General features: G+C 38.9%; 1 protein-coding gene across 1 annotated transcript in view; it reads left to right on the top strand.

The window, feature by feature from the left end:
• The window catches only part of LOC126125798 (short transient receptor potential channel 4-like), a 282,592-nt gene extending 256,982 nt beyond the window's left edge, over positions 1 to 25,610 (top strand). The window contains exons 10-11 of the mRNA XM_049915137.1: positions 4,015 to 4,173; positions 25,295 to 25,610. Coding sequence (XP_049771094.1) covers positions 4,015 to 4,173; positions 25,295 to 25,393 — 258 coding nt within the window. The 3' untranslated portion in view covers positions 25,394 to 25,610. The remainder of the gene's footprint in view (positions 1 to 4,014; positions 4,174 to 25,294) is intronic.
• Positions 25,611 to 25,847: the final 237 nt, after the last annotated feature.

Below are 25,847 nucleotides of genomic sequence, written 5' to 3'. Positions count from 1 at the left end.
TCACGAGATAGAATAAACTGATCCTACTTTATTAAGCAATATCTTGTCAAAAGCCGAGAAGCGATTCTTCTTAGTGTTCTAGCTCCCTTCAGTACGTAATAAGAGTTTTTTGGCTTCTTTAAAAAAAAAAAATCTCACGAGATAGAATAAACTGATCCTACTTCATTAAGCAATCAGTAAAATGATGCACCCAATATCAAGCGATCGCTTTTAGATTTACATTCATTTATTTTAATGATAGTGCTTATTAGAACACAGAACTGCTTTATTATCTATGCCTCGAAGTGAAGACATTACGATCTATGAGTATGGAATGACGTCATTGTTCAAAGCCGACGGGTTGTATCCCCTGCTGCACTAGACCCGAAGTTCGTGCAAACTGGAATTTGCAACATAGTCCCCGTTTGTTGCAGTTCATTGTTTGGCATGATTGTCCAATGTTGAAGCACTGCACAAAGTTAATTCATTACACAAAAGCAAGTCAAAATTGTCCAAATTAATCAGTGAAGGAACACTGCACTGTCCGGAAGTGAAATTACCGACACGTTGAGCAGGTTTCGACGGGTGACATGTGCGCCTCCGTCGCATTGTCAATGTGTGAGAAGGTGACAAAGGTTACCAAAAAGCACCATTCACACAAGAGTCGGTAATTTAAACACTAATTACACTTCCTGTACACTGCATCCAGATGCGGCACGATGCGAAGTTGATGGACGTAGAAATCCGACAAAGGGTTGCTGCATTGTTAGTCCATGGCGATGTTCCAGTACACATTTCTGGCATTGTAAGCGGCGTTCGTGAGCATCGGGGTCACCAGTGTGGGGATCGAGATGTTATGTATGGTTATATTGAACCCAACATTAAGTATTCACTCGTTTATAATGAATTAACTTTATTTTGATCCTGTCGGTACAAACACATCCGCTCGAATACAGAGTTCGGAACACAATGAGATCAACAGTTTTCAAAGAAGTTCGTTCTCAAAGATGAGGGGGTTGACTCTTGCAGTCGATAACCTCCACACACTCTAAGAGAAGAATTACTTTCATCATTGCTCTTAACTGACTTCTTTCAATAGGCAGTTGTACTGATTATCTGTGGTCACAGTTTTCCATCAATTGTTCTAAACATAAGGGTTTGATTAACATGCAGAAAGTACACCCTATGATTGAATGCTGTCACATATGATGGAATATGGTTTGGTAAGTCTGTCTATGCTGATTAATTTGTATTTAACTTTCTAAGGCAAAAATTTTCTGACCCTATTTTTTCTGTAACAATATAAACTGTTTCATATTATCTGACCTAATCTAATGAACTTCTCATTATGGCTTAAATTTAATACTGTTGTTAGTGTTCCTAACTAGACCTTCACATGTCTCATTGTTTATATGTTTTGCATATACACCATTAACAGTGTTATTAATTTGAATATCTATTACCTCAACATCAAGCAACTTTACATAATTTATTAATTGTTTATGAATAGCTTGTGGACAAGGCTTTCCTGTATTTCTTTCAAGGCAGACCTTCAAGATTATTCTTCTCAAGAATGACATTTTACTTGCAATTCCATAAACTTACTTGTTGACCAGAGACAATATTGAAATGTAACCAAATTATGTACTGCACAGAGCCACAGCACACAATTGCAAATCATGGTGTTCAAACATAGACTTTCCTTTGAACTGACTTACTCATCCAGATACAGAGAGACCTACAGTTTAACAATTCCAAACTACTGCACAACTTGACTTTTTTCACATATACTAATCTCTGTCAGATGTGAAAAAAGTGGCAAGTGACACAAAAATCCTACAAATGATTAAGGATTGAGTCTGAACCATTGGGTTTGTCATCCGACACCATATGTCACTGAGGCTCACGTCTAGCAGCTCATGGGAGAAGAATCCCAATTCACTATTTTCAGCTGTTACAAAAGCAACAGTGCGAACAGCAGGAAAGTGTCAAATGATAATCAGTTCCAAATCCCTCAAACTGTGGCTTTCCCTATTACAATGTATAGTGTATCCTTTGATAGTGTAAGAAATTTATTTTCTGAATACCCCCATATAAATATAAGTTTGGATTATCACAATAGATAAATCATCCGAAAGCAATGAGACAAAAGCATACAGAAAGACAATAATGCGTATGAAATGAGACCATGATTTCCACAGTAGTCAGCTTCACTAAACATAATTTTCTATTAAAAATATTATTTAATTTTTTTATCAATGCATTTTGTATATACACAGTGTGGTCTAAGTTCTTGGACTGATTTTTTCTTTTCTCATTAACCCTCTCTATTGGATGCCTTTTGTAGTCTGAAAGCTTTTGAACAGCCATGATGTGGGGCATCATTATAGATGCTGTTCTTGAATTGGATGAATGTAAGATGTATGTCAGACTGAGGAGGTAGACAAGGAGAAGAAACTACAGGTAGTAACTAAATTTGCTACAAAACTCATTTGAATTGCAAAGAGATGTGGACTGATTCAGAAAGTGTATGTTTAAGGCAGCTCTGAGCCAGACAACCATTTTTGAGTGGCACAATGTTTCTGTTAGGGTTGAGAAACAGTTAAGAACAATGTACATAGTGAGCAGCGAGAATAATGCATATGTCACTGAACTGACTAAGAAAGATTCAAATATGTTTTCAGATCCTGCATGAAGTTTTGAACAAGCAAAAGTAATCTGCAATTTTCTTCCCATGTGCTCTGATAAGAGAAAAATAGGCAATTGAGTTAAGTCTTGTTGGGACTTGATATACATAACGCATCATAACAAGAACATTTTAGGCAACATTATTAATGTTGCAATATTGTGAAAGGAAAGTTGTTACCATATAGTGGAGATGCTGAGTTGTGGTTGTCAGTTGTGTTTGTGTGAGCATGTGTATGTGTGTCTGTCATCTATTATTGATGAAGGCCTTATTGGCCAAAAGCTTTACTTGTGACAGTCTTTTTGTTGTGCCTATCTGTGATTCAGCATCTCTGTTATATGGTGAAAAGCAACTTTCCTTTTCATAATATTGTAACATTCCTTCCTAGATTTTCCATTGTTTCATTATTAATGTTGATGAAACTTGATGCTTTTCCTAACATCCTGAAACAAAATTTTCTAAAATGGGTCAGTGAAATATCTTCAAATCAAAGATGAAGAAAATGCAGTCTGATTATTTTTCCTGACTGCAGTGCCACTGATCACAAGGACCTTGTGTGGCAAGGTATAGTAGCTTGTAGGGAATTCTATCAGCCCGCATCTTGTGGTCGTGCGGTAGCGTTCTCGCTTCCCACGCCCGGGTTCCCGGGTTCGATTCCCGGCGGGGTCAGGGATTTTCTCTGCCTCATGATGGCTGGGTGTTGTGTGCTGTCCTCAGGTTAGTTAGGTTTAAGTAGTTCTAAGTTCTAGGGGACTGATGACCATAGATGTTAAGTCCCATAGTGCTCAGAGCCATTTGAATTCTATCAGCAAGTGTTAAAAATGATTGCCTTCTCAAATCCGAAAAGCCTCCCAGGATTCTTCATCTCATTTAATTTTTTTCTGCTGCACTGTAATAACACAGCTCATTTGACAGCAATGAATTGCCAGTTCTTCGCTGAGGACCAAGCCTCTATTTCATTCACTAAATTTGTCATGTCGAGACTACTTCTGTTTCTCAAAACTTAAAATATGCTTGGACTGTTCTAGATTTGACTGGACATAGAATATCCAGAACACTATAAATCACAAATTCTGGACTTCTCTGAGAACACAGAGAGATTTACAACTGATGCTGAGCAATATACTTTTAATGAAACTTCTTTTGAGCAAATAAACAGTCAAATTACGCAATTTGTTATTGCCATAGTGGAAAAACTTGTAAACAACAGTGTGCATAATGTTCATTCAGTTTTATGTAAATCATGTTTTTCAAATTTGGTGACTTTTTGGTCCTGTTCTATTTTTCCCTTAATTTACGATTGGCAGTATTAATTCGTGCATATGTTTAAGCACATTTATTTCTCACAGGTCTATTTGAGGTACATGTCACAGACAGTACTTCCTCCACCATTCAACCTATTGCCCACACTAAGAGGAATGCAGCTGGCTGGTCGCTGGATGCGTGCGCTGTGTAGTCCACGGCCTGGAGAGAAGGCAGGCTGCTCTATGACAAACTGCTGCTATCTTGTGAGTATTTTCTTACTGTCCTTTTTTAAACCAATATTTTGATATGGTAATAATATTTCAAGACAGAATCATTCACTTGAATGAAGCTGTTAGTTCATGAGAGGTTGATGAACCAGATAAAGTTCGAATCTGAGTGAGCAACTAGTGGCCCAATACCCCAATCAGATTTTAAGTAATTTATATGATAAAAGTTCATTTTTATATTGGTACATGAAACTGCTCTTCTTCTTCTTCTTTTTCTTCATTTCAGTCTTAAAATATAAAATCCCAATAATTTAATATGTAAATACAAAGGACACAGGGTGCTCGATTTAAAAGTATATGAGGTAAATGTGACTCCTCAGGAAAGGTTATTGCTTTTTAGTCTAAGTAGCAGGGTACTGCTAGTGTCAGCTAAGCAAAGAAAGCCAGCATTTCTTCTGTCATGCCCTCACCCCCTTCTACTGTTCTCCTTTGCCCCTCTCTTTCCTGCAATGCTCTGTTCTTCTCACCTATTCCAAGTTCACCTCTCCCTTGTAATATCATGCCTCCACTGGTTACAATATAACAAAGTCCTTTTTTGTGGTTGTAATGCAGTGTTATTCTGTATTACTTTTTTTGTTCTGAAAATTGATTAGGCACTCACTTGAGCTAAATACGTCTCTGCTGCCAAGTCAAATTTGTATCTTATTTCACTTAGAACAACTGTAAGTTTATACCATAGATACAATGCCTACATTTCTGAGAATGCTATAATCATATTGATATAGTTTCAAGGACGGCCAGCTCAGCAGCCACTGAAAATTGGATAAAAACAGATGAAGATATATTACACCCTTCCTCCAGATAGACCACAATGACAGGACACTTACTGTCTTTGCACCTACCCACTACTCAGTCTCCACTATAAAGAGAGAGAATACTTTTAGTTGCTTATACTCCATCTGGTATTTTCCACTGTAATGTGAATAAACCCAGAGGAAGAAGAGAAGCAGGTAATGATAATTTCCTTTATGTGAATCCCACCACACTGCAATGGGACAAGATTCAAAAAAGGATAATAAAGAATGATGATAAATTATAGTTGTAAAGGAGAGTTTCAAGTGGAAAACATTTCATGAATCTGCAAAACATAAGCTAAATACATGTCATTGGCAGTTTTGAGGCTCACTTCCTAAACCAGTACAAGAATTAACTGCCCAATGGCTGGTGGCTGTGTGACTTCTATTTAACATATTATGATTTCATTCCACTTACTGTATGTGTGATAAAAAGACAGACTTTTGAATTATAAGCTAGTGTTGTTGTAGGGAAGCAGCATACTCACGCCTTATAAAATTCACATCAGTCTTTCCATTGTGTGCCAGCCTAGTCTGCTGTAACTAGCTGTGACGTCATAAATGTTGCGCAATACTTTAAAAATAACGTAAATAACCTGAAACGTTTCTAGCATGTCAGGAGTAATACTAAATCAATATTTGGACGTTTTTCTGTAAAAATCATTGGCACAACAGAAAAGAGCTAGAAACTTAAAAAATTATATTTAGATTTCTTTTGCATAATAATTTAATAGAAACAGTATTCTGGATCTCACAAATTAAAATTTTAGTTGAAATTCATGATTTTCTGGTTTGTGTCTTAGAAATTAAGGAAGCAAGATAGATTAAGTAGGCGAATAAATAAAGCTAGGATGTTTAAATTTAAGTAGAAGGGAGATCCGCTATAATCATAAAAATGTGAGAAGTTTCAACAGAATAACTATAAAACTATAGCGTATCTCCAAAGAGCAAGTTCAGAGCTCGTCTACTGCGTGTAGTGTAATTAAATTAATTCTCTCAGCCAAAATATTTGACTTAGCCATGTCAGACTTTTATTATGATTACTTACTTGTGGTATGATTGCACAATTAAATTGAAAGCTTCATCGGCCATCAGCAAAGGAAGCAATGATTTGTTAGATAACTTAAAGTGGTGCATTACTAGCCCAGCGGCTAGTCGGGAGAGCAGATTTGATCAGGCGTTCCCTTAGCTGTCCGCACCGCGGCTTTATATGTAAGAACGCTGCACGAGAAGGCAAGGAAGGCCCCAGTTCTCTCCAGATGCTGATTAGTGCACCACCTGTGCTGGGAGTCGCATCACGTCAGTATCGTTGATATGAACAGCCTCGGATGCAGTAATAAGTTACTCGGGATACGCGTAACCATGAAATCGTTTTCGAGTGAAGTGTTAATTTTGGGATGATGTTAATGATCCATCTTTAGTTTGCGTATGTCGTATTTTCACGTGCTGCCACAGGACAGACATTCTACCATTATTAGGGTGGCGTTTGATGAATATTATCATCAAATTATGGCGAGCATTCACTTAAACATTTAATTTGATTAGTTATAGTTGCATCAGTGCATTAGACTCTGAACTGCTCTCGTAATTGGATTGTGAGGAATCTTTTTGGTCTGTGACTTTCAGAATATAGTGAACATTTTAGAGAGAACGGTTTTTGATTATGAATCCCAGACAATCTCCTAATTCCTCAGAGCTATACGTTGTAGCTATAAATGTATTTCTCAGATGAAGTGGGCACTAGAAATTCTAATTACAGGCTTCAAGTTTTGCTGATCACTTTCTGGTTGCCAATATTGTAGTTAGAGAGCCAGTGTTGAGAACGGCAAACAACAGCATTAAATAAATAATAGGTACATTAACAATTATTCCACCCGCCGCCCCACAGTGTGTGCTGATGCTGCTAAATAACTGATCACTAAAACTCTGTGATGAAATCACAACTCAAACCTAGATCTCTGCTTTTGACAACAATGCCATTTGAGTGAGCTCACATGGCATACTTCACAATGCACCTCACAACTTTAATCAGCACGATTCCCTAATAGCACACACTCCAGGGCAGAGTAAATGCTAAGTTCTTACTTTATCTTTCTTTAATGTTATTCTTTACTCAATATTCAGCACAATTTCCCTTTAAGGATTCTTATCAAACTTTTACATGTAGTACTATATTTTCTGCACATTTTTCATGTTCATTCTCTATTTCATTTTCTCCTGACTTTGCTAACTCATTTCTGAATTTATCAGAATATGACATGTATATTACAGATTTATATAGTGTGTTCTGCTTTTTACAAAATAACTAAATCTGTATTACTCTGACACTTTCTGACTTTCAATTTGTCATCAAATTTCTGTCAAGATGATATTGTGCAAAAGGTTACACAAATAACCAATAAATGACAGTCTGTAAATCTCTAAACTAATATTTTACAAACACTCTTACAATAGGTTTTTATTTGCATAAAAATTTATCACATGAGTAAAAGGAAAACATCATGACAGCGCATCAAAGAGGAATGTCCAGATTTTTATTTGATCTGATTTGCACAGGGAGACAAAACAATAATGATCTTAGCCCACCATTACTCACAACAAAATTGAGTTTATTGTGCTGTTTCTCTTCCCGTCATTCCAGGTAATCAGCCAGTACCCTTAAAGAGTAATAGAAGACTCTTTTATTAGACACAATTTCTCCAAGAATGAATGGCCCAAATATTCTGTGTCTTTTGACCTCCAATGCTTCACCCTGGAAAATTAAATATGGTGGGGTTTCATCCCCTCTTCATATAGCCTACAGTTATGGGCTAGTTTCTCCACACCCATCATGTGCAGGAGTTTCTTAAATTTCTCATGGTCAGTCATTAGTTCTACCATGAGTTTAATCTGTCTCCTGATCAAGCCCAGGACTGGAGCACTTATCTTAAAATGCGGCTTTGGCAACATTAGCTTGTCATGTTTTTGTTTTTTGATCTTAGTCCAATATTTTGCATGCTGCCTACTGATCCAGCTGAGTAATTTTGATTTTACCATCACCTTGCTGATGGTTAGGGCAATTTCCTGTCCTGACCAGTTTATCTGCTTGTTCATTGTCACTTATTCGTGAATGACTAGTGACCCAAAGCAGGATTACCCTGTTGCTTTTCCCTACCCTCACAAGTGCTTCATGACATTTTGCAACGAACTTCAATCTCATAGCAGGGACTGATAGATTTCAGAACTGCTTGGCTGTCTGAATGAATGCAGATGCCATGATCCTTGTGTCACCTATGTAGATGCTCCTCCATGTACACTCTGACAGCAAATATTTCCACCTGGAATACTGTGGCCAATTTCCCCAGAAATACTGCTCTCTCTAGTCCAGGTTGTAAGCCATGCATCCCAGCACCTTTGTCTGTTTTTAACCCATCAGGAAACAAGACTGTGTCTACTGAATGAAACTGTTGTTCATTGTGCCACTGCTTCCTGCATCCATTTGTTATCTTGACAGATTTACTGAAGCTGCTGGAAGTTATTGTCAAATAAACTGGCATTTCCCTGACCATTCCTTCATTTACCACATTCATTATAATGGTGTGGGACTCTGGATATTCTAAAGGTTTCCAGTTATTTACAGTTTTTAACCTGTATGCCTCTGTTGCTGCTTTCATCATAACCCAAAGGTGTATGGGGACATGTACAGCACCCAGCAGTGGTTGTGCTGCTAATTTCGCCTGTTATGACTAAGCAGCTGTGATGCTAAAAGCCCCCTCAATATCCAGAAAGATGTAGAAAGCAGTTTCCTGATAGTGGAGCTTTTTTGACCTTTCTTACAAGTTGGTGATGTACTGTTTCACATAATTTGCCTTGGTATGCATATTGGTTTACATGTACAGGTACCTTAGATAACATCATTTACCTAATGCGCACATTAGAAAGGAGGACAGAGTGATTGTTCTCATAACCATAGCTTTGGTATGATCGGTTCTCTCTGGCTTAGAAATGAAAATAACCATAACTGTCCTCCAAGCATTAGGGATGACTCCTTCTCCTACGCTGACTGAACAGTTTGCAGAGGAGTGTGCTGGATCCCTCCTCTGCCTGTTGCAATAAAGCCAGAAAGATTCCAACTGGACCTGGTGAGTTGAACAGCTGAAGAAACATTCCTACTGACAAGAAGTTTCCTTTAAAAAAATTTTAAAAAATAAAAAAATCAATACATTCTCTGACAGGTTCCCAGTTCTTTGTGATCTGCCGGAGTGCAATGAGGGAAGTGAGTCTTGAGGAGCACATCAAGTATCTCAAGTGCTGTCGTTGTATACCCACCATCCTCCTTCCTCAGGGTACCTTCTGAATTTGTTGGCATTCTTGTGAGACTGCTTATGAAGCAAATTTGAAGAGTCTTTTTACGCACTTCCTTTGCAATTTCAGATTATTACTTCATCAAGATATATTTCTGTTTGTGTGCTTATTAGTGAGACTGGAACATTTTCTAAGTAAGGGATCATAATGGCGGATGTCACTTCATTCGAAATTCCTCAAGATCTGAATTTCTTATCAAAGTTTTAACTTCAGATAAGCATGAGCTTAAGTTTTTCTTGTATTAGCCCCAGTCTGTTTTCTTAGGATTCCTATAAGCCATGGTCTGTTTAACATAAATTTAAACCCCAAACTTAATATAAATGTGGTTAAATTAGGGTGGTTCTATCACCACATGCCATTGTTTGATCCAGCTACCCATTAAATGTAGCCAAAAGTTGTGGCAATTATTTCTTCCCATCTATTTCTGAAGGTAGGTTCTCTACCCCTATTCAAGACCTTTACATTGCTCTCCAATTCAAGTAGGTACTCACCTCTTCTATTGGTTTTATTGCTTCCCTACCAACTTGAAAGGAGGCAAAAAATCAAAACAAGAATTGGTACCTGGAATGTTAGAACTCTGGTACAAACAGGAAAACTAGAAAACCTTAAAAGAGAGATGGAAAAGAATCATATTGACCTTGTAGGAGTTGCTGAGGTAAGATGGAATGGACATGGAGAGTTGCAGTCAGATGAATATGTGTTGTACTACTCAGGAGGAGAAGTAAAAGGAATGAATGGAATATGAATGATTATGACAAAGGAATTGGCTAAATGTGTGGAATATGTAGACCATGCAAATGACCGGGTTGTTGGTGTAAGGCTGAAAGGAGCACAAAAAGATTTACTGATTGACCAGGTGTATATGCCAACTTCAGAACATGATGACCAAATTGTAGAGAAACATATAATGTAATAGAGAGAATAATGGACAAAAATAAAAAATGCTGCAAAATAGTAATGGGAGACTGGAACGCCATTGTGGGAAAAGGGAAAGAGGGAAACATAGCAGGCAGTCATGGTCTTGGAAAGAGAAATGATAGAGGTGAATGGCTAATTGACTTCTGCAGGGAAAGGCAGCTGACAGTGGCATACAAATGGTTCAAGAACCACAAGAGGAGGCTCTACACTTGGAAATCACCAGGGGATAAATACAGCAGGACAGCAAAATATAGGATACATAAAAGGGAAAAGGTCAAAAAAACTATAGGTCACACAAGAAATGATTTCAAAGATGTAGGAGAGAAGAAAATTGAAAAACAAGAGCACCGAAGATGCAAGAAAGGTATACCGAAGGTTAAATAATGAACTGTGAAGAGAAACAGAGCAGACTAGGAAAAAATGGCTGAAAGAGGAATGTGATGAAATTGAAGAACTGGACAGGAAGGGAAGATACAACCTACTATCAACAGAGTAAAGACTATGACATGGGAACAAAACAGAGCAGGAAGTGCTACTATGGAAATTTTGAGTAAAGACCAAGAGGTAGTGTACAAAGATCGTGAAGATGTCCTCCAGAGATGGGAAGAATATCTAAAAGAGCTATATGACACAAATAGCAAACCAGAAACTCTGGAACTTGAATCACGCAACAGTGTAAGTGATGACGAGAAAGGACCAACCATCATAATGGAAGAAGTAAAGTCTACCATAGCTGCAATGAAAAATGGCAAAGCAGTAGGTACAGATACAATACCGGTAGAAATATTAAAATGCTTGAACCAAGATGGAATAAGAGAAATTTTGAGATTATGTAATAAAATATATGACAGTGGTGACTGGCCTGAGGACTTCCTGACAACAGTAATGATTCCATTACCAAAAAAAACAAGGAACCAAGAAAGGCAGTGAGCACAGGACAATCAGCCTCATTTCACATGCAGCCAAAGTGATGTTAAGAATAATTAATAAAAGACTTGAAAAAGTAATGGAGGAGAATCTTGGCGAGGAGTAGTTTGGCTTTATATGGAATATGGGCCCAGAGATGCAATAGGGCTCCTACGAATCTTGGGAGAAAGGTTTCTTGAAAAAGGAAGAGACCTACATATGTGCTTCATCGATCTAGAAAAGGCATTTGTATTTAGAGAATGCCATATGTTAAAAAATTAACAAAAATCTGGAAAACTGGCATATAATGTACTGTCCACAAATAGGTGAAAAGCCAATTATCTTTTCATCAGACCATTGGCAATTGATCACTAAAACAAGTCACAAAATGTATAGAATTGTCTGTTCAGAACAATTTAAGGGTGAAGGACCACATAGTACTAGTTGCAGGAAAGGCAGCAACCAGACTCAGATTCATTGAAAGACTCTTCAAGAAATATAATTCATTCACAAAGGAAGGAGTATACAAAATTCTGTCCAACAGCCTTCCAGTATAGAGACGTCAGTTGCCATAAACAGGACAGTACATAATGAAGGCTATCCCCAAAAAGCAGCAGTTTAGTCACAAAGAGTGCCACTGCAAAGACAGTCGTAACATTGGTTTTATAGTTGTTCTTAGTATTCCAGAATGATGTGGCTTAAATCTCAATAGGACTGTATTCAAATTTCAAGAATTGCTTATTGGCTTTCCAGGTACACTATAAGAGAAAATTCATGATAGAGCTGTCAATTTTAAGATGAACTAATATTCACACAGGAGTAATTGATTTAGGGGCACCTACTGTGTTGTGGAGAAAACACTTCTGTTGCCTTTGCAAATGGAATAGTTCAGTTTATCATGTCTGGAATGTCTTCAGACCATGTACTGGTCACCTCACATGATAGTCAGACACAGGGTGAGCAAAATATGCAATTTCAGCACATCTGGTCAAGGTCAAAATGTGTTACACTTAATCTTCAAAGTCATTCAGACACTGGGCCATCGTATCCCACTGTGTCAGCGATGTGCTACCTTGATTTTTTATGTTATACTTTTTTAAATGTTCCATGCTCACGAGAATCATCTCATTTTTGAGTCTGTGGAACAAAAGCCGAATCTAATCTCATCTATTTGGAGAAAGCTGAAGCTGTCAGGGTCAGCACCTGTGGGCAACCACATGCATGTTGATGACAGTAACTGCTTTAACTGTGCAGCAAATCACTTGCTAATTCAACGGTAGACAATAAAAGGTGATAAGCTATAATACCTAGAACCATCACCTCACTACTGGGTGTCAAAGCATGTTTTAAGTGTGCATAAAGAAGCCTGAATTGAAGACTTATGGTACAGACTGGTGGCTGGTGTACATATGTTAAAAACTACATGAGATGGAGCTACTTTTATGTCAGAGGTGTTTAAACTAGGACAGAGATGAGGAAAAAGTCATAATCATAACACAAACTTGTACCTGAAAAAATTATTTTGGGTTTATTAATACATGAAATTAAAACTCTTGGAATTTGCCTAATTAGTTAATGAATGCCCTTCTCACAAACAACAGCAGTAGGTGGGACTTTACTCACAGAAAAAGAGCTGAAAAGAACAGATAGTAGAGCCAAAAACTAGATATTGAAGAAAATAGTAGTGCACAGCCATCTTAATTACAATTGGTGACCAATAAGAGACAATGATGAAAGTAAAAAGTAAGGAAGAATGTTTCAGATTTAACAAGGTCATTAGAGAAAGAGCTTAGACTGGACTAGGAAGGTGAAATAAATTGTCAATGTCCTTTTTGAAGAAACCATAGCAGCATTCACCTTATACAGTTTATAGAAACTAAAGAAAACCTAAATCTGAAAGGCTGATGGTGATTTGAATATTAGTAATATAAGAGTCGAGATCTTAACCATTGTGCTGTCTTGCTTAGGTAAGGAAACAGAAAACAAGAAGAAAGTGTGAGTCACTTTCAGATTCCTTCCTTCCTTTCCAGGGTCCTTTATCCAACCATTACTAGGTTGGCATTGGTAATGGTACTTTCCAAATTCACGGGGAAGCAACCACCCCTGTATATAGGCTATTATTATAATGGGATTGCCATTCCCAAAGCTTTTTTTTTTAAACTACTGCCAATTTATCCAGAGAGGAATCCACACACCCCTTTCTGTCGTATCTAGTGTAATCACAATGTCAAATGTGACGTCACTTTCCACAGTGTTTGTGCATCCTGTATCTGAGGCAAGATGCGCGAAAGAACCTGATATATACCTCAGTGGATGTGGAAAACCACCTAAAAGCCACATCTAGATGTCACCCACACACAAAGAGTTGAAACCATTTCAGCATTTGTCAGATTTCACAGCAAACAAAGGTAGGAAAATTGTCTGAATAGCACAGTTTAGATAACAATTTTTATTTATTTTTGATAACAGGTTTCAGCCGACAATCTCCATATTAAAAACCTGGTAGCAACTGTTGTGTGTTGTCAGCTGGCTGAAATTGGTTATTGAAAATGTTCAAAAAATTGTGATCTAGACTGGTAATCAGGTAATTGGAATATATAGATCACTTTGATGTCTCTATCAAAGTGTAATGACATCTACTAAAGGTAGGAAAGAATATAATATACACTAGAGTTTATTGTCCAAGTGGCACTGAAGTCATTAAAACAAACAACAAACTCACTTAGGTTACAATTTGGGGCAGGGGTGTTATGTTATGGTCACTTAGAAGTGCTATCATAAGATTCATCGACCGTGATTTGGGAAACACAGAAAATCCAAACTCTGACGTTTGGTTGTAGGTTTCTCTGCCCATGGCTCCCAAATAAGAACCCAATGGCTGTATTAATGAGGCAGCTAATCCAGTTCTCAGAGAAATAAAGCTGAGTTACTGTACCCACATTGTGTCAGATTATTAATCTGGTAATAATGCTCACATACCAATAATAAAATTAGAAATTAACTTCTGAACTGACATTAACACAATGCAATCGAGAAGGTGTACCCTGCCACTTCAAAAATGTAAAATAAACTGAGATAGAAACAGAACCTGCCAAAGAAATTATTAGGGTAAGAACTACTATCAATGATAGATTAAAAATACAACTGGATTATTGTATTACTCACCAGATGCATCTGTAAGTGAAGTCGAGAACTTCAAAGAACACTTCACTCCATTAGCATATATTTTCTGGCATCTTACCACAATAGCTGGAAGCGATTTGAACTTAACCACAATAGAATGAAAAATTAGAATTTCTAAGTCATGACTGAGACAGGATTTCTGGAAAATCTGTAGAGAAACTGTGGGTCAAATACAAGTGAACAGCCAGTAAAGCTCTAAAAGAGTATGAACCTAGACAATGGTTACAAATGTTAATGGCACAATAGTTTGAATCTGGATGGTTGTTGACAAAGAAGGGACAAAAGTAGAAAATAGACAACTAAATTAGAAGTGTTCAATTCTGCCTTCAAATGTCCTTTCACAAAGGAAAATTAAATTGGCATACTACAAATGTGTTGAAAAGCAGATGAAATGCCCAAAACTCTCTAATGCCCCATGGTCTAGTTGTCCCCATCAGGTTCTGTACAGAAGTAGCTACACTCATTTACCACTAATCCAATGAGCAGAGCACTGTTTTCAGGCAGCAGAATTTATCAACAGAATTACCACCCTCCATTCACTTATTTGTAGCAGTATTCTAAACCATATTATGAGCTCAAAAATAATGATTCACCTGGAAAAAAATTACCTTTCCTGTGGAAAGTTATAAGGATACCAAAAAACAAGGAACAAATGCAACCCAACCATAGCTTTCTACACAAAATATAATAAGAACAACATATAAACGTAATCAAGTGGACCCTCTATTTCTAGAGCACCATCATGTCCTTTATTCAGTAATACACCAATATCCACAACAGAAAATATGTTCAAATTTTGTGAATTAACTGAAAAACTCTTGGCAGACTGAATGCAGCACATTACCATGCATGGAGAATAATCTGAAGACACCGAAGTCAAATCTGGTGTCTTAACACATATTTTTAGTTACAATCTCAGAATTTTTGCAGATAAGGCGATTATCTGTGGCATCATTTAATTTGATAGAAATTGTAGTACTGTGTAGCTAGATCTTATCAGTTTGCACTTTACAAACTATTAATACACTGTAGCCTTTAACTACACAATGAATCACAATTTGTGTCAGTCTATACAAACACCTGGGAGTAACAATGTGTAGAGATTTGAAGTGGAAAAACCTCAAATATAACTTTTAGTAATGCAAATGTCAAGCTTTGCTTTTTTGATAGGATTCTGGAAACCAGAGTTTTTTAACAAACGGGGATATTTGTGAATAGTTACACAAACCATACTGCAATCCTGCTTGGTTTCAGTAATAGGGGATAATGAGCACACACAACAAATGGCAATTTGATTGGTCATAGGTTTGTTTGACTGATGAGAGGGAGTAACAAATACTGAAAAATCCAATAGATTATATACCTAGAAAAACTTAACGTCAAAATTTTCAAGAACTAGCATTCAGGGTGGAAACTATGAATATTCAGTCAGCAACAGACTTATCCCAAGAGATCATGGAGATGAAATTAGACTAATAACAGCCCAAAAAGAACTGCAGAGTAATCATTCTCCAATAAAAATAATAGTAATAAACAATAATCAATGCACAGAACAGAAAGTACCCTCTGCTCACTTGTTTCATAGAACACAGATATAAGCTACACACCTTTAGAAATCTCTCAGTGACTTACTGCCTGTCAGTAGCCTTTCCCACAGTAAGGCTGAAGTGTGTTTCATATACTACCTTTCATAACATCCGTCGTAGTGTATTTAAACAGCGTATCTGACTAGTGACTATCATAGGTTGTATAGTCAAACAGCAGACTGGACTTATTAATTTTGCACATGGTTATGTTCAAAGGGAGCTGCTGCTAGCCACAACAGACACTAATATTCAAATTATTCCGAGTGTCACGACACTTGTCATGAGACAAGTTACAAAATAATGCATCAACTAGGAGCCGAGATTGCAGAGGTTTGAGTGTGTTAGTATGTGTTGTGTTTGAGTAGGAAGTGTCATCATGTATACCCTACGAACAGTGAAAATATGATGTCTGCTTCATATAATGAGACACTTCTTGTAACTATACATTCAGTCAAACTTAGCAAGAACTTTTCAATTCAGTAATATCTCTGAAGCAGTACATTGTTGATACCCAGTTGCCAGTAGGATAGAACTATTTCAAAAACTTGATAGTTTGGCTGACTTGAAGAAGAATGAGCACATAAGAATGGGGTGACTGTGACCCCAAAAACTATTAACAAATACACAAATACTGTATAAATAAAATAATTAAAAGTGTAGCTGTGGAAGTGCTATTTCCAAAAAAATGATTTATTGTTTACAGACCAAAACATAAAATTCTTTTAAAATAATGGAGAAGGTATTGATATACATTTTGAAACCATTTTGAAAGTCAAAGACCATGACAGTCACCTGTAAATAAAGATGGGAAGTTGGGTTTAGTACAATTGTAAGAGCTATAATCCAAAGTAGAAGTCATCATAGTACATAAGATGTTGTTAACAATTCCACAGCAAACTAACATCTAAGTTTGCAGTTTCACAGATCTGTTTCATCGTTCTTCTTCAAAACAGGAAAACTGGTCTCTACCCTTTATGAAGGACACAATGCTTTCAATGTTAACCACTGCAAAACCTAGAAGTGATGCCAGCTGTGTGGTGTATTTAATACAGAATTAATAAGATCTAAAGGCCCTTTTTTTTAATCCATAGGTTTTAGGCATTTCTGTATCTTCCACCTTCACAGTGTTGAACAGGAGGACTGCAATAAGGTATCTAGGGTGAAAATACCAACATTCAGAAATTGAAATTTCAGCCTTTCTTTGAATTCACTTCTCTATTGCCTGAGGCCTGATTTGTGGTTAAGCAACTGAACAGATGATACTGTTGCAGATCAGTATCATATAACTCATAGGCCTCTCACATCCTCTTCTCCTCCCCCCCCCCCCCCCCCCCCCCCCCCTCTCTCTCTCTCTCTCTCTCTCTCTCTCTCTCTCTCTCTCTCTCACTCCTCAGAGTCATCATCATCACAAGATGCCAAGAGTGTTAACTAATGCGATGATTTAGATTTTACTATTCTATGACTAAATTATGGCCCAAACTTGTGAATTGTGAGAAAGGCTGGAGTGAAAGAGTGGAGTAAGATAGATCACCCGACATGTTGCACAGCTGTGAAAAGTGAAAGATCAACTGCACCAATTTCCATAAATACTATTTCAATGGAAATAACTGGCTGCAGAGGTTATGACTCCAATAAAGCTATAGTGTGGGGAGAGTTACAGGTGATACAGGTGAACTTAGCTTGTTCCTGTCTGCCACTGAAGTGGCAGTTCTGCCCTGTGATCTATCTGTTACTGCAATGACAGTTAACTGCAAACATGTCAACATACTGTTGCAACAGCAGTCCACTTTCATTATGATGGCAACAGTTTCCCCTGTTATGAAACATCTTTGAGATGTTGGCATGAGGAAAACCCAGTGCTTGCATGACCTCAGAGATGCAGTGTACCATGTGTCATGCACCCACCATCTGGTTCTGATAAAATGTGTTGATATTGTTTTTCTTCCAACCCTGTGCTCGGGTGTTATATTGATCGATCAATCAATCAATCAATCAATCAATCAATCTCTTTATTCGTCCATTAACAATATACATTGTATGGACATAGTCATTTACAACATAGTTTCTTATCTTTAATTTGTTTAAAAAATTTGGACAATAAATAAAAATATTTTATATCAGTATATATAAATAATATTACTTTTCACGTGGGAAAAATATATCTAAAAACAAAGATGATGAGACTTACCAAACGAAAGCGCTGGCAGGTCGATAGACACACAAAATTCAAGCTTTCGCAACAAACAGTTGCTTCATCAGGAAAGAGGGAAGGAGAGGGAAAGACGAAAGGATGTGGGTTTTAAGGGAGAGGGTAAGGAGTCATACCAATCCTGGGAGCGGAAAGACTTACCTTAGGGGGAAAAAAGGGCAGGTATACACTCGCGCACACACACACACACACACACATATCCATCCGCACATACATTGACACAAGCAGACATTTGTAAAGGCAAAGAGTTTGGGCAGAGATGTCAGTCGAGGCGGAAGTACAGAGGCAAAGATGTTGTTGAAAGACAAGTGAGGTATGAGCGGCGGCAAATTGAAATTAGAAATTAGCGGAGATTGAGGCCTGGCGGATAGCGAGAAGAGAGGATATGCTGAAGGGCAAGTTCCCATCTCCGGGGCTCTGACAGGTTGGTGTTAGTGGGAAGTATCCAGATAACCCGGACGGCGTAACACTGTGCCAAGATGTGCTGGCCGTGCACCAAGGCATGTTTAGCCACAGGGTGATCCTCATTACCAACAAACACTGTCTGCCTGTGTCCATTCATGCGAATGGACAGTTTGTTGCTGGTCATTCCCACATAGAAGGCTTCACAGTGTAGGCAGGTCAGTTGGTAAATCACGTGGGTGCTTTCACACGTGGCTCTGCCTTTGATCGTGTACACCTTCCGGGTTACAGGACTGGAGTAGGTGGTGGTGGGCGGGTGCATGGGACAGGTTTTACACCGGGGGCGGTTACAAGGGTAGGAGCCAGAGGGTAGGGAAGGTGGTTTGGGGATTTCATAGGGATGAACTAAGAGGTTACAAAGGTTAGGTGGATGGTGGAAAGACACTCTTGGTGGAGTGGGGAGGATTTCATGAAGGATGGATCTCATTTCAGGGCAGGATTTGAGGAAGTCGTATCCCTGCTGGAGAGCCACATTCAGAGTCTGATCCAGTCCCGGAAAGTATCCTGTCACAAGTGGGGCACTTTTGGGGTTCTTCTGTGGGAGGTTCCGGGTTTGAGGAGATGAGGAAGTGGCTCTGGTTATTTGCTTCTGTACCAGGTCGGGAGGGTAGTTGCGGGATGCGAAAGCTGTTTTCAGGTTGTTGGTGTAATGGTTCAAGGATTCCGGACTGGAGCAGATTCATTTGCCACGAAGACCTAGACTGTAGGGAAGGGACCGTTTGATGTGGAATGGGTGGCAGCTGTCATAATGGAGGTACTGTTGCTTGTTGGTGGGTTTGATGTGGACGGACGTGTGAATCTGGCCATTGGACAGGTGGAGGTCAATGTCAAGGAAAGTGGCGTGGGATTTAGAGTAGGACCGGGTGAATCTGATGGAACCAAAGGAGTTGAGGTTGGAGAGGAAATTCTGGAGTTGTTCTTCACTGTGAGTCCAGATCATGAAAATGTCATCAATAAATCTGTACCAAACTTTGGGTTGGCAGGCCTGGGTAACCAAGAAGGCTTCCTCTAAGTGACCCATGAATAGGTTGGCGTACGAGGGGGCCATCCTGGTACCCATGGCTGTTCCCTTTAATTGTTGGTATGTCTGGCCTTCGAAAGCGAAGAAGTTGTGGGTCAGGATGAAGCTGGCTAAGGTAATGAGGAAAGAGGTTTTAGGTAGGGTGGCAGGTGATCGGCGTGAAAGGAAGTGCTCCATCGCAGCGAGGCCCTGGACATGCGGAATATTTGTGTATAAGGAGGTGGCATCAATCGTTACAAGGATGGTTTCCGGGGGTAACAGACTGGGTAGGGATTCCAGGTGTTCGAGAAAGTGGTTGGTGTCTTTGATGAAGGATGGGAGACTGCATGTAATGGATTGAAGGTGTTGATCTACATAGGCAGAGATGCGTTCTGAGGGGGCTTGGTAACCAGCTACAATGGGATGGCCGGGATGATTGGGTTTGTCAATTTTAGGTAGAAGGTAGGGGTGCGGGGTGTTGGTGGGGTCAGGAGGTTGATGGAGTCAGGTGAAAGGTTTTGTAGGGGGCCTAAGGTTCTGAGGATTCCTTGAAGCTCCGCCTGGACATCAGGAATGGGATTACCTTGGCAAACTTTGTAAGTAGTGTTGTCTGAAAGCTGACGCAGTCCCTCAGCCTCAAGTCCCACAGTCGTGGAACCCTTGTCCGCCGGGAGAATGACGATGGATCGGTCAGCCTTCAGATCACGGATAGCCTGGGCTTCAGCAGTGGTGATGTTGGGAGTAGGATTAAGGTTTTTTAAGAAGGATTGAGAGGCAAGGCTGGAAGTCAGAAATTCCTGGAAGGTTTGGAGAGGGTGATTTTGAGGAAGAGGAGGTGGGTCCCGCTGTGACGGAGGACGGAACTGTTCCAGGCAGGGTTCAATTTGGATAGTGTCTTGGGGAGTTGGATCATTAGGAGTAGGATTAGGATCATTTTTCTTCGTGGCAAAGTGATATTTCCAGCAGAAAGTACGGGTGTAGGACAGTAAATCTTTGACGAGGGCTGTTTGGTTGAATCTGGGAGTGGGGCTGAAGGTGAGGCCTTTGGATAGGACAGAGGTTTCGGATTGGGAGAGAGGTTTGGAGGAAAGGTTAACTACTGAATTAGGGTGTTGTGGTTCCAGATTGTGTTGATTGGAATTTTGAGGTTTTGGAGGGAGTGGAGCTGGAAGTGGGAGATTGAGTAGATGGGAGAGACTGGGTTTGTGTGCAATGAGAGGAGGTTGAGGTTTGCTGGAAAGGTTGTGAAAGGTGAGTGAGTTGCCTTTCCGGAGGTGGAAACCAGGAGATTGGATAGTTTTTTAAGATGGAGTGTGGCATGCTGTTCTAATTTGCGGTTGGCCTGTAGGAGGATGCTCTGAACAGCCGGTGTGGATGTGGGAGAGGAAAGATTGAGGACTTTTATTAAGGATAGGAGTTGACGGGTGTGTTGATTGGCTGAGTTGATGTGTAGGTGAAGGATTAGGTGGGTGAGGGCAATGGATTGTTCAGTTTGGAACTGGTATAGGGACTGATGGAAAGAAGGGTCGCAGCCAGAGATGTGAACTTTAAGTGTGAGGCCTTTGGGGGTGATGCCAAATGTCAGACAAGCCTGAGAAAATAAAATATGGGAGTGTAATCTGGCTAGGGCGAAGGCATGTTTGCGGAGGGAATGTAAATAAAACTTAATGGGGTCGTTGTGGAGGTGTTGTGAGGGTGACATGGTATTAGAAGGTGGAAAGTGTAACATGAGGCTGAAATGAAAATGAAAATAAATATAAAAATATATGGGGAGAGATAAAGGTGAACTAGAAAGCAAATGGAGATCTGGTGTGAAAAAAGGCGAAAAAGTGTTGTTTAGAGCTGGGCTATGTTGATCCTGTGGTGAACTTGTGTATGTAGACAACGATGTGCATAAAGGTTAGGTGGTTGTGTTGCCGCCAAAACACGTTAAAGGGTGGAGAAATTCGAGAAAATTTCGAAAAAACTACGTGTAGATATATTAAAAGGAGTGGTTTGGTGGTGGCAGATTATGGAAATGAGGCTAACAATTGTCTGATGAAGAAATAATGACGTTAAAACTTGTGGGAAGCGGCTAAAAATGATCGGTGATGTGAGAAAAACGGAAATGGAAATAAAGCAAAAGTTATTAGAACTAGCCGAAAAGGTTGTTTAATAGGTGAAAGGAACTGTTTGTGAACTAGAAACGGTGGATTTTATAGCAGCGGTAGTGTTGAAAGCGGAAAAAAAAAATTTTTTTTTGGTTATGGTTTGGAAGTGGATTACGTATTATTACGTATTACGTATTATTGAGTATATATCGGCAGGATAAAGTTGTATAATAGATTACGGTAAAAAGGAGAAGGTGAATACAAAGTGAAACTACTGGCAAAAACAGAAGGAGGAAATAAGACGACAGAAAAGACTTCGAAATGCAACAGTGACAACTTTCCGGGACTGGATCAGACTCTGAATGTGGCTCTCCAGCAGGGATACGACTTCCTCAAATCCTGCCCTGAAATGAGATCCATCCTTCATGAAATCCTCCCCACTCCACCAAGAGTGTCTTTCCGCCGTCCACCTAACCTTCGTAACCTCTTAGTTCATCCCTATGAAATCCCCAAACCAACTTCCCTACCCTCTGGCTCCTACCCTTGTAACCACCCCCGGTGTAAAACCTGTCCCATGCACCCTCCCACCACCACCTACTCCAGTCCTGTAACCCGGAAGGTGTACACGATCAAAGGCAGAGCCACGTGTGAAAGCACCCACGTGATTTACCAACTGACCTGCCTACACTGTGAAGCCTTCTATGTGGGAATGACCAGCAACAAACAGTCCATTCGCATGAATGGACACAGGCAGACAGTGTTTGTTGGTAATGAGGATCACCCTGTGGCTAAACATGCCTTGGTGCACGGCCAGCACATCTTGGCACAGTGTTACACCGTCCGGGTTATCTGGATACTTCCCACTAACACCAACCTGTCAGAGCTCCGGAGATGGGAACTTGCCCTTCAGCATATCCTCTCTTCTCGCTATCCGCCAGGCCTCAATCACTGCTAATTTCTAATTTCAATTTGCCGCCACTCATACCTCACCTGTCTTTCAACAATATCTTTGCCTCTGTACTTCCGCCTCGACTGACATCTCTGCCCAAACTCTTTGCCTTTACAAATGTCTGCTTGTGTCTATGTATGTGCGGATGGATATATGTGTGTGTGTGTGTGTGTGTGTGTGTGTGTGTGTGTGTGTGTGTGCAAGTGTATACCTGTCCTTTTTTTCCCCCTAAGGTAAGTCTTTCCACTCCCGGGATTGGAATGACTCCTTACCCTCTCCCTTAAAACCCACATCCTTTCGTCTTTCCCTCTCCTTCCCTCTTTCCTGACGAAGCAACTGTTTGTTGCGAAAGCTTGAATTTTGTGTGTATGTTTGTGTTTGTTTGTGTGTCTATCGATCTGCCAGCGCTTTTGTTTGGTAAGTCTCATCATCTTTGTTTTTAGATATATTTTTCCCACGTGGAATGGTCCCTCTATTATATTCATATCATTAATATTACTTTTCCATATTTTGGGCTGGTAGTTTACACTTTTTTGGTAGAGTGCTCATTTGTGGGTGTTTCTGTGAAAATCATCCCTGTTCCTTGTTTCATGGTTATGAACCTCATTATTTAATGTTGAAAATTCCTGGTGAGTTTTCAGAAAGTATACACATTCATAGATGTATAAGCCAGGAAGAGCCATTATTTTAAGTTCTTTAAATATTTCCCTGCATGACACTCTGCAGAGAACCCCTTTCATTAATATAATAGCCCTTTTTTGAAGTTTGAAACCTTGTTTGCTGTACCTGTATTTCCCCAGAAGATCACACCATATCTAAACAAACTGTTCATGTAAGCATAATAGGCACACAGTAATGATTCAATGTTGCAACATTCCCTAAGCATTCTTAGCACATAGCAGCATTTACTTAATTTTTTACTCAAAACTTCTGCATGCTTTTCCCATCTCAAGTGCTCATCCACTCATATACCGAAGAATTTTGTGCGTGGGGCTTGTGCAATAACATAGTTGCCTAACTCAGCTTTTACTCTTCTTCTAGCTTTACTTTTAATATCACTGAAATTCATCAATACCGTTTTATCCTTATTTATGAGCAAAGCATTATCACTAAACCATTTTCCTGTCTCATTTATTGTCCTAGAGACACTCTGCTGTAGATCATCCTCAGTGTATCCTTTTATAAAAATGCTAGTGTCATCAGCGAACATCACCATTTATGCAACTGTCAGATGGTTGGCAAATCATTTATGTACACCAAGAACAACAGAGGGCCTAACAAGGAACCCTGTGGCACTCCATAGCTAGTCTTTTTGAAATCTGAAAGATACTCTTTGCCTTCATGACATATTTGTACTTTCTGTTATCTATCAGAGAGATAAGACTTGAACCATTTGAAGGCAAGTCCCCGGACCCCATAACATTCTAGTTTTGTAAGCAATAAGTCATGGCTGATTAAATCAAATGCTTTAGATAAATACAAGAATATTCCACAGCTTAATTTGTTCTTGTCCAAGACATTTAGAACCATTTTCATGAATTGGAAGACTGCCATTTCTGTAGCTCTGTTTTTTCTAAACCCATTTTGAGCATTAGTCAGTATTTTATTTTTATTCAGGAAGTCAGCTAGCCTTTCATACATTACTCTTTCAATTACTTGACACTGGCCTATAATTATTTATGTCAGCTGTACTATCCTTTTTGTGAAGTGGATTTATTATGGAGAGTTTTAGTTTTGATGGGAACACCCCTGTCCTGAAAGAAGTATTAATAATGTCAGTTAGGTGAGTATCTATACTGGTAGAACTATGTTTGATTACCTTGTCTGGAATTCCATCAATGCCACAAGACATTTTATTTTTTAGTTTATTAATAGCATTTCTAACTTCACATTCTGTTTCTGGGTACAGAAACATTGTCTTTTCACAAGTTGGTGCTTTTATGTTTTTGATGCTGAGGACAAAATGGAACGACTCATGCAGCAGGCTAAAAAATTTGCTAAGGTAACAGCAACTATTCAGTTGCTCTTGAGTGTAAGCTGCTTGTATATGCTACTTTAGTGTTAATGGTGGCCTGCTCATGGTATAGTAATCAAGGGAATTTGCTTTACTTACACCTACTGAACCTGCTCTGAAAACAGCTGCTACTGTCAATGCCTTATCATCTGATTCATTTTCCAATACTCTCTTTTAGAGATCACAGTTTTGCTGCTACCTGAAACTTTTTGTATGACCACATTTGCCACTGAATTGGAAGTTTTACTATAAACTGTAAGAGGTCCTGATACCAATGAAAGGTGAGTGCTCAATAATAAGCACTTGATGTTACAAAACAAATTATTCTCTCTTTACAATTTTTTCTGGATTCACTACCAGTACTAAAATAAATGTAAAACCAAAACAACCATAAAAATTTCCCCAGAAAAAATTTAATTTCCGTTCTGTTGTACATTTAGAATCACTGCAAAGCCCAATATGAATTTTAGACAATGTCTACACCTTATCTCATGGCTATTTACATCACAGTTCATCTACAATTGATCTGTGCAGGACCTCAATTGGTCACTTATCCTACACAGTAGCAGCCCAATAGTTTTGTGATTAAAACTTTTCTGAAGGTCTGTAATTCTTATAACCTTTTTTCTATTTTGTCTTTAGGAGGAAGAAAAAGGATTACCTGATGATCAGCAAGACAAGGAGTTTCGATTGCTGATGTCTCAGCTGGCACAAAGATATTTCCGAGACAGAGAAACGTGACTGAAACATGATGCAGGACTTTTATATACTAGTGCACAAAGCTAAATAGCTTTGATGAAATATATGTTAATAAGTTATACTTAGGCATACTGTAGGGGGAAAGGATCCATTATAGTAATATCTCATGCTGAAGCATGTTATTGCACTCCCCTTGTAATCTGATCTGGCTCTGCTATGCATTTTCATCATTGACTACTTGGATTTTTATCCAAAACAGTTGTTTCAGTTTTGTAACAATAATTAAGGTCTATTTTTTAAATATACACTGATTCAGTGAGAAACTGTGTTCACAGTGGAATTTATTACAGAATAACAGTTTATCTTGTCCATACAACAGTTTTACTGGCTATGAGTTTTGACACAAGTCATTCTCAGCTCGATGAAACCGAAAATAAAAGGATTTACAAAAGTGTTAAACATATGTAAAGTAAAAAACAAAGGCCCTGAAGTCAGA

Source organism: Schistocerca cancellata, chromosome 1 (genome assembly GCF_023864275.1).
Source record: "Schistocerca cancellata isolate TAMUIC-IGC-003103 chromosome 1, iqSchCanc2.1, whole genome shotgun sequence".
NCBI lineage: Eukaryota > Metazoa > Arthropoda > Insecta > Orthoptera > Acrididae > Schistocerca > Schistocerca cancellata.
The sequence above is the reverse complement of the archived record's forward strand: the minus strand, read 5'-3'. Positions and strand labels throughout refer to the sequence as shown.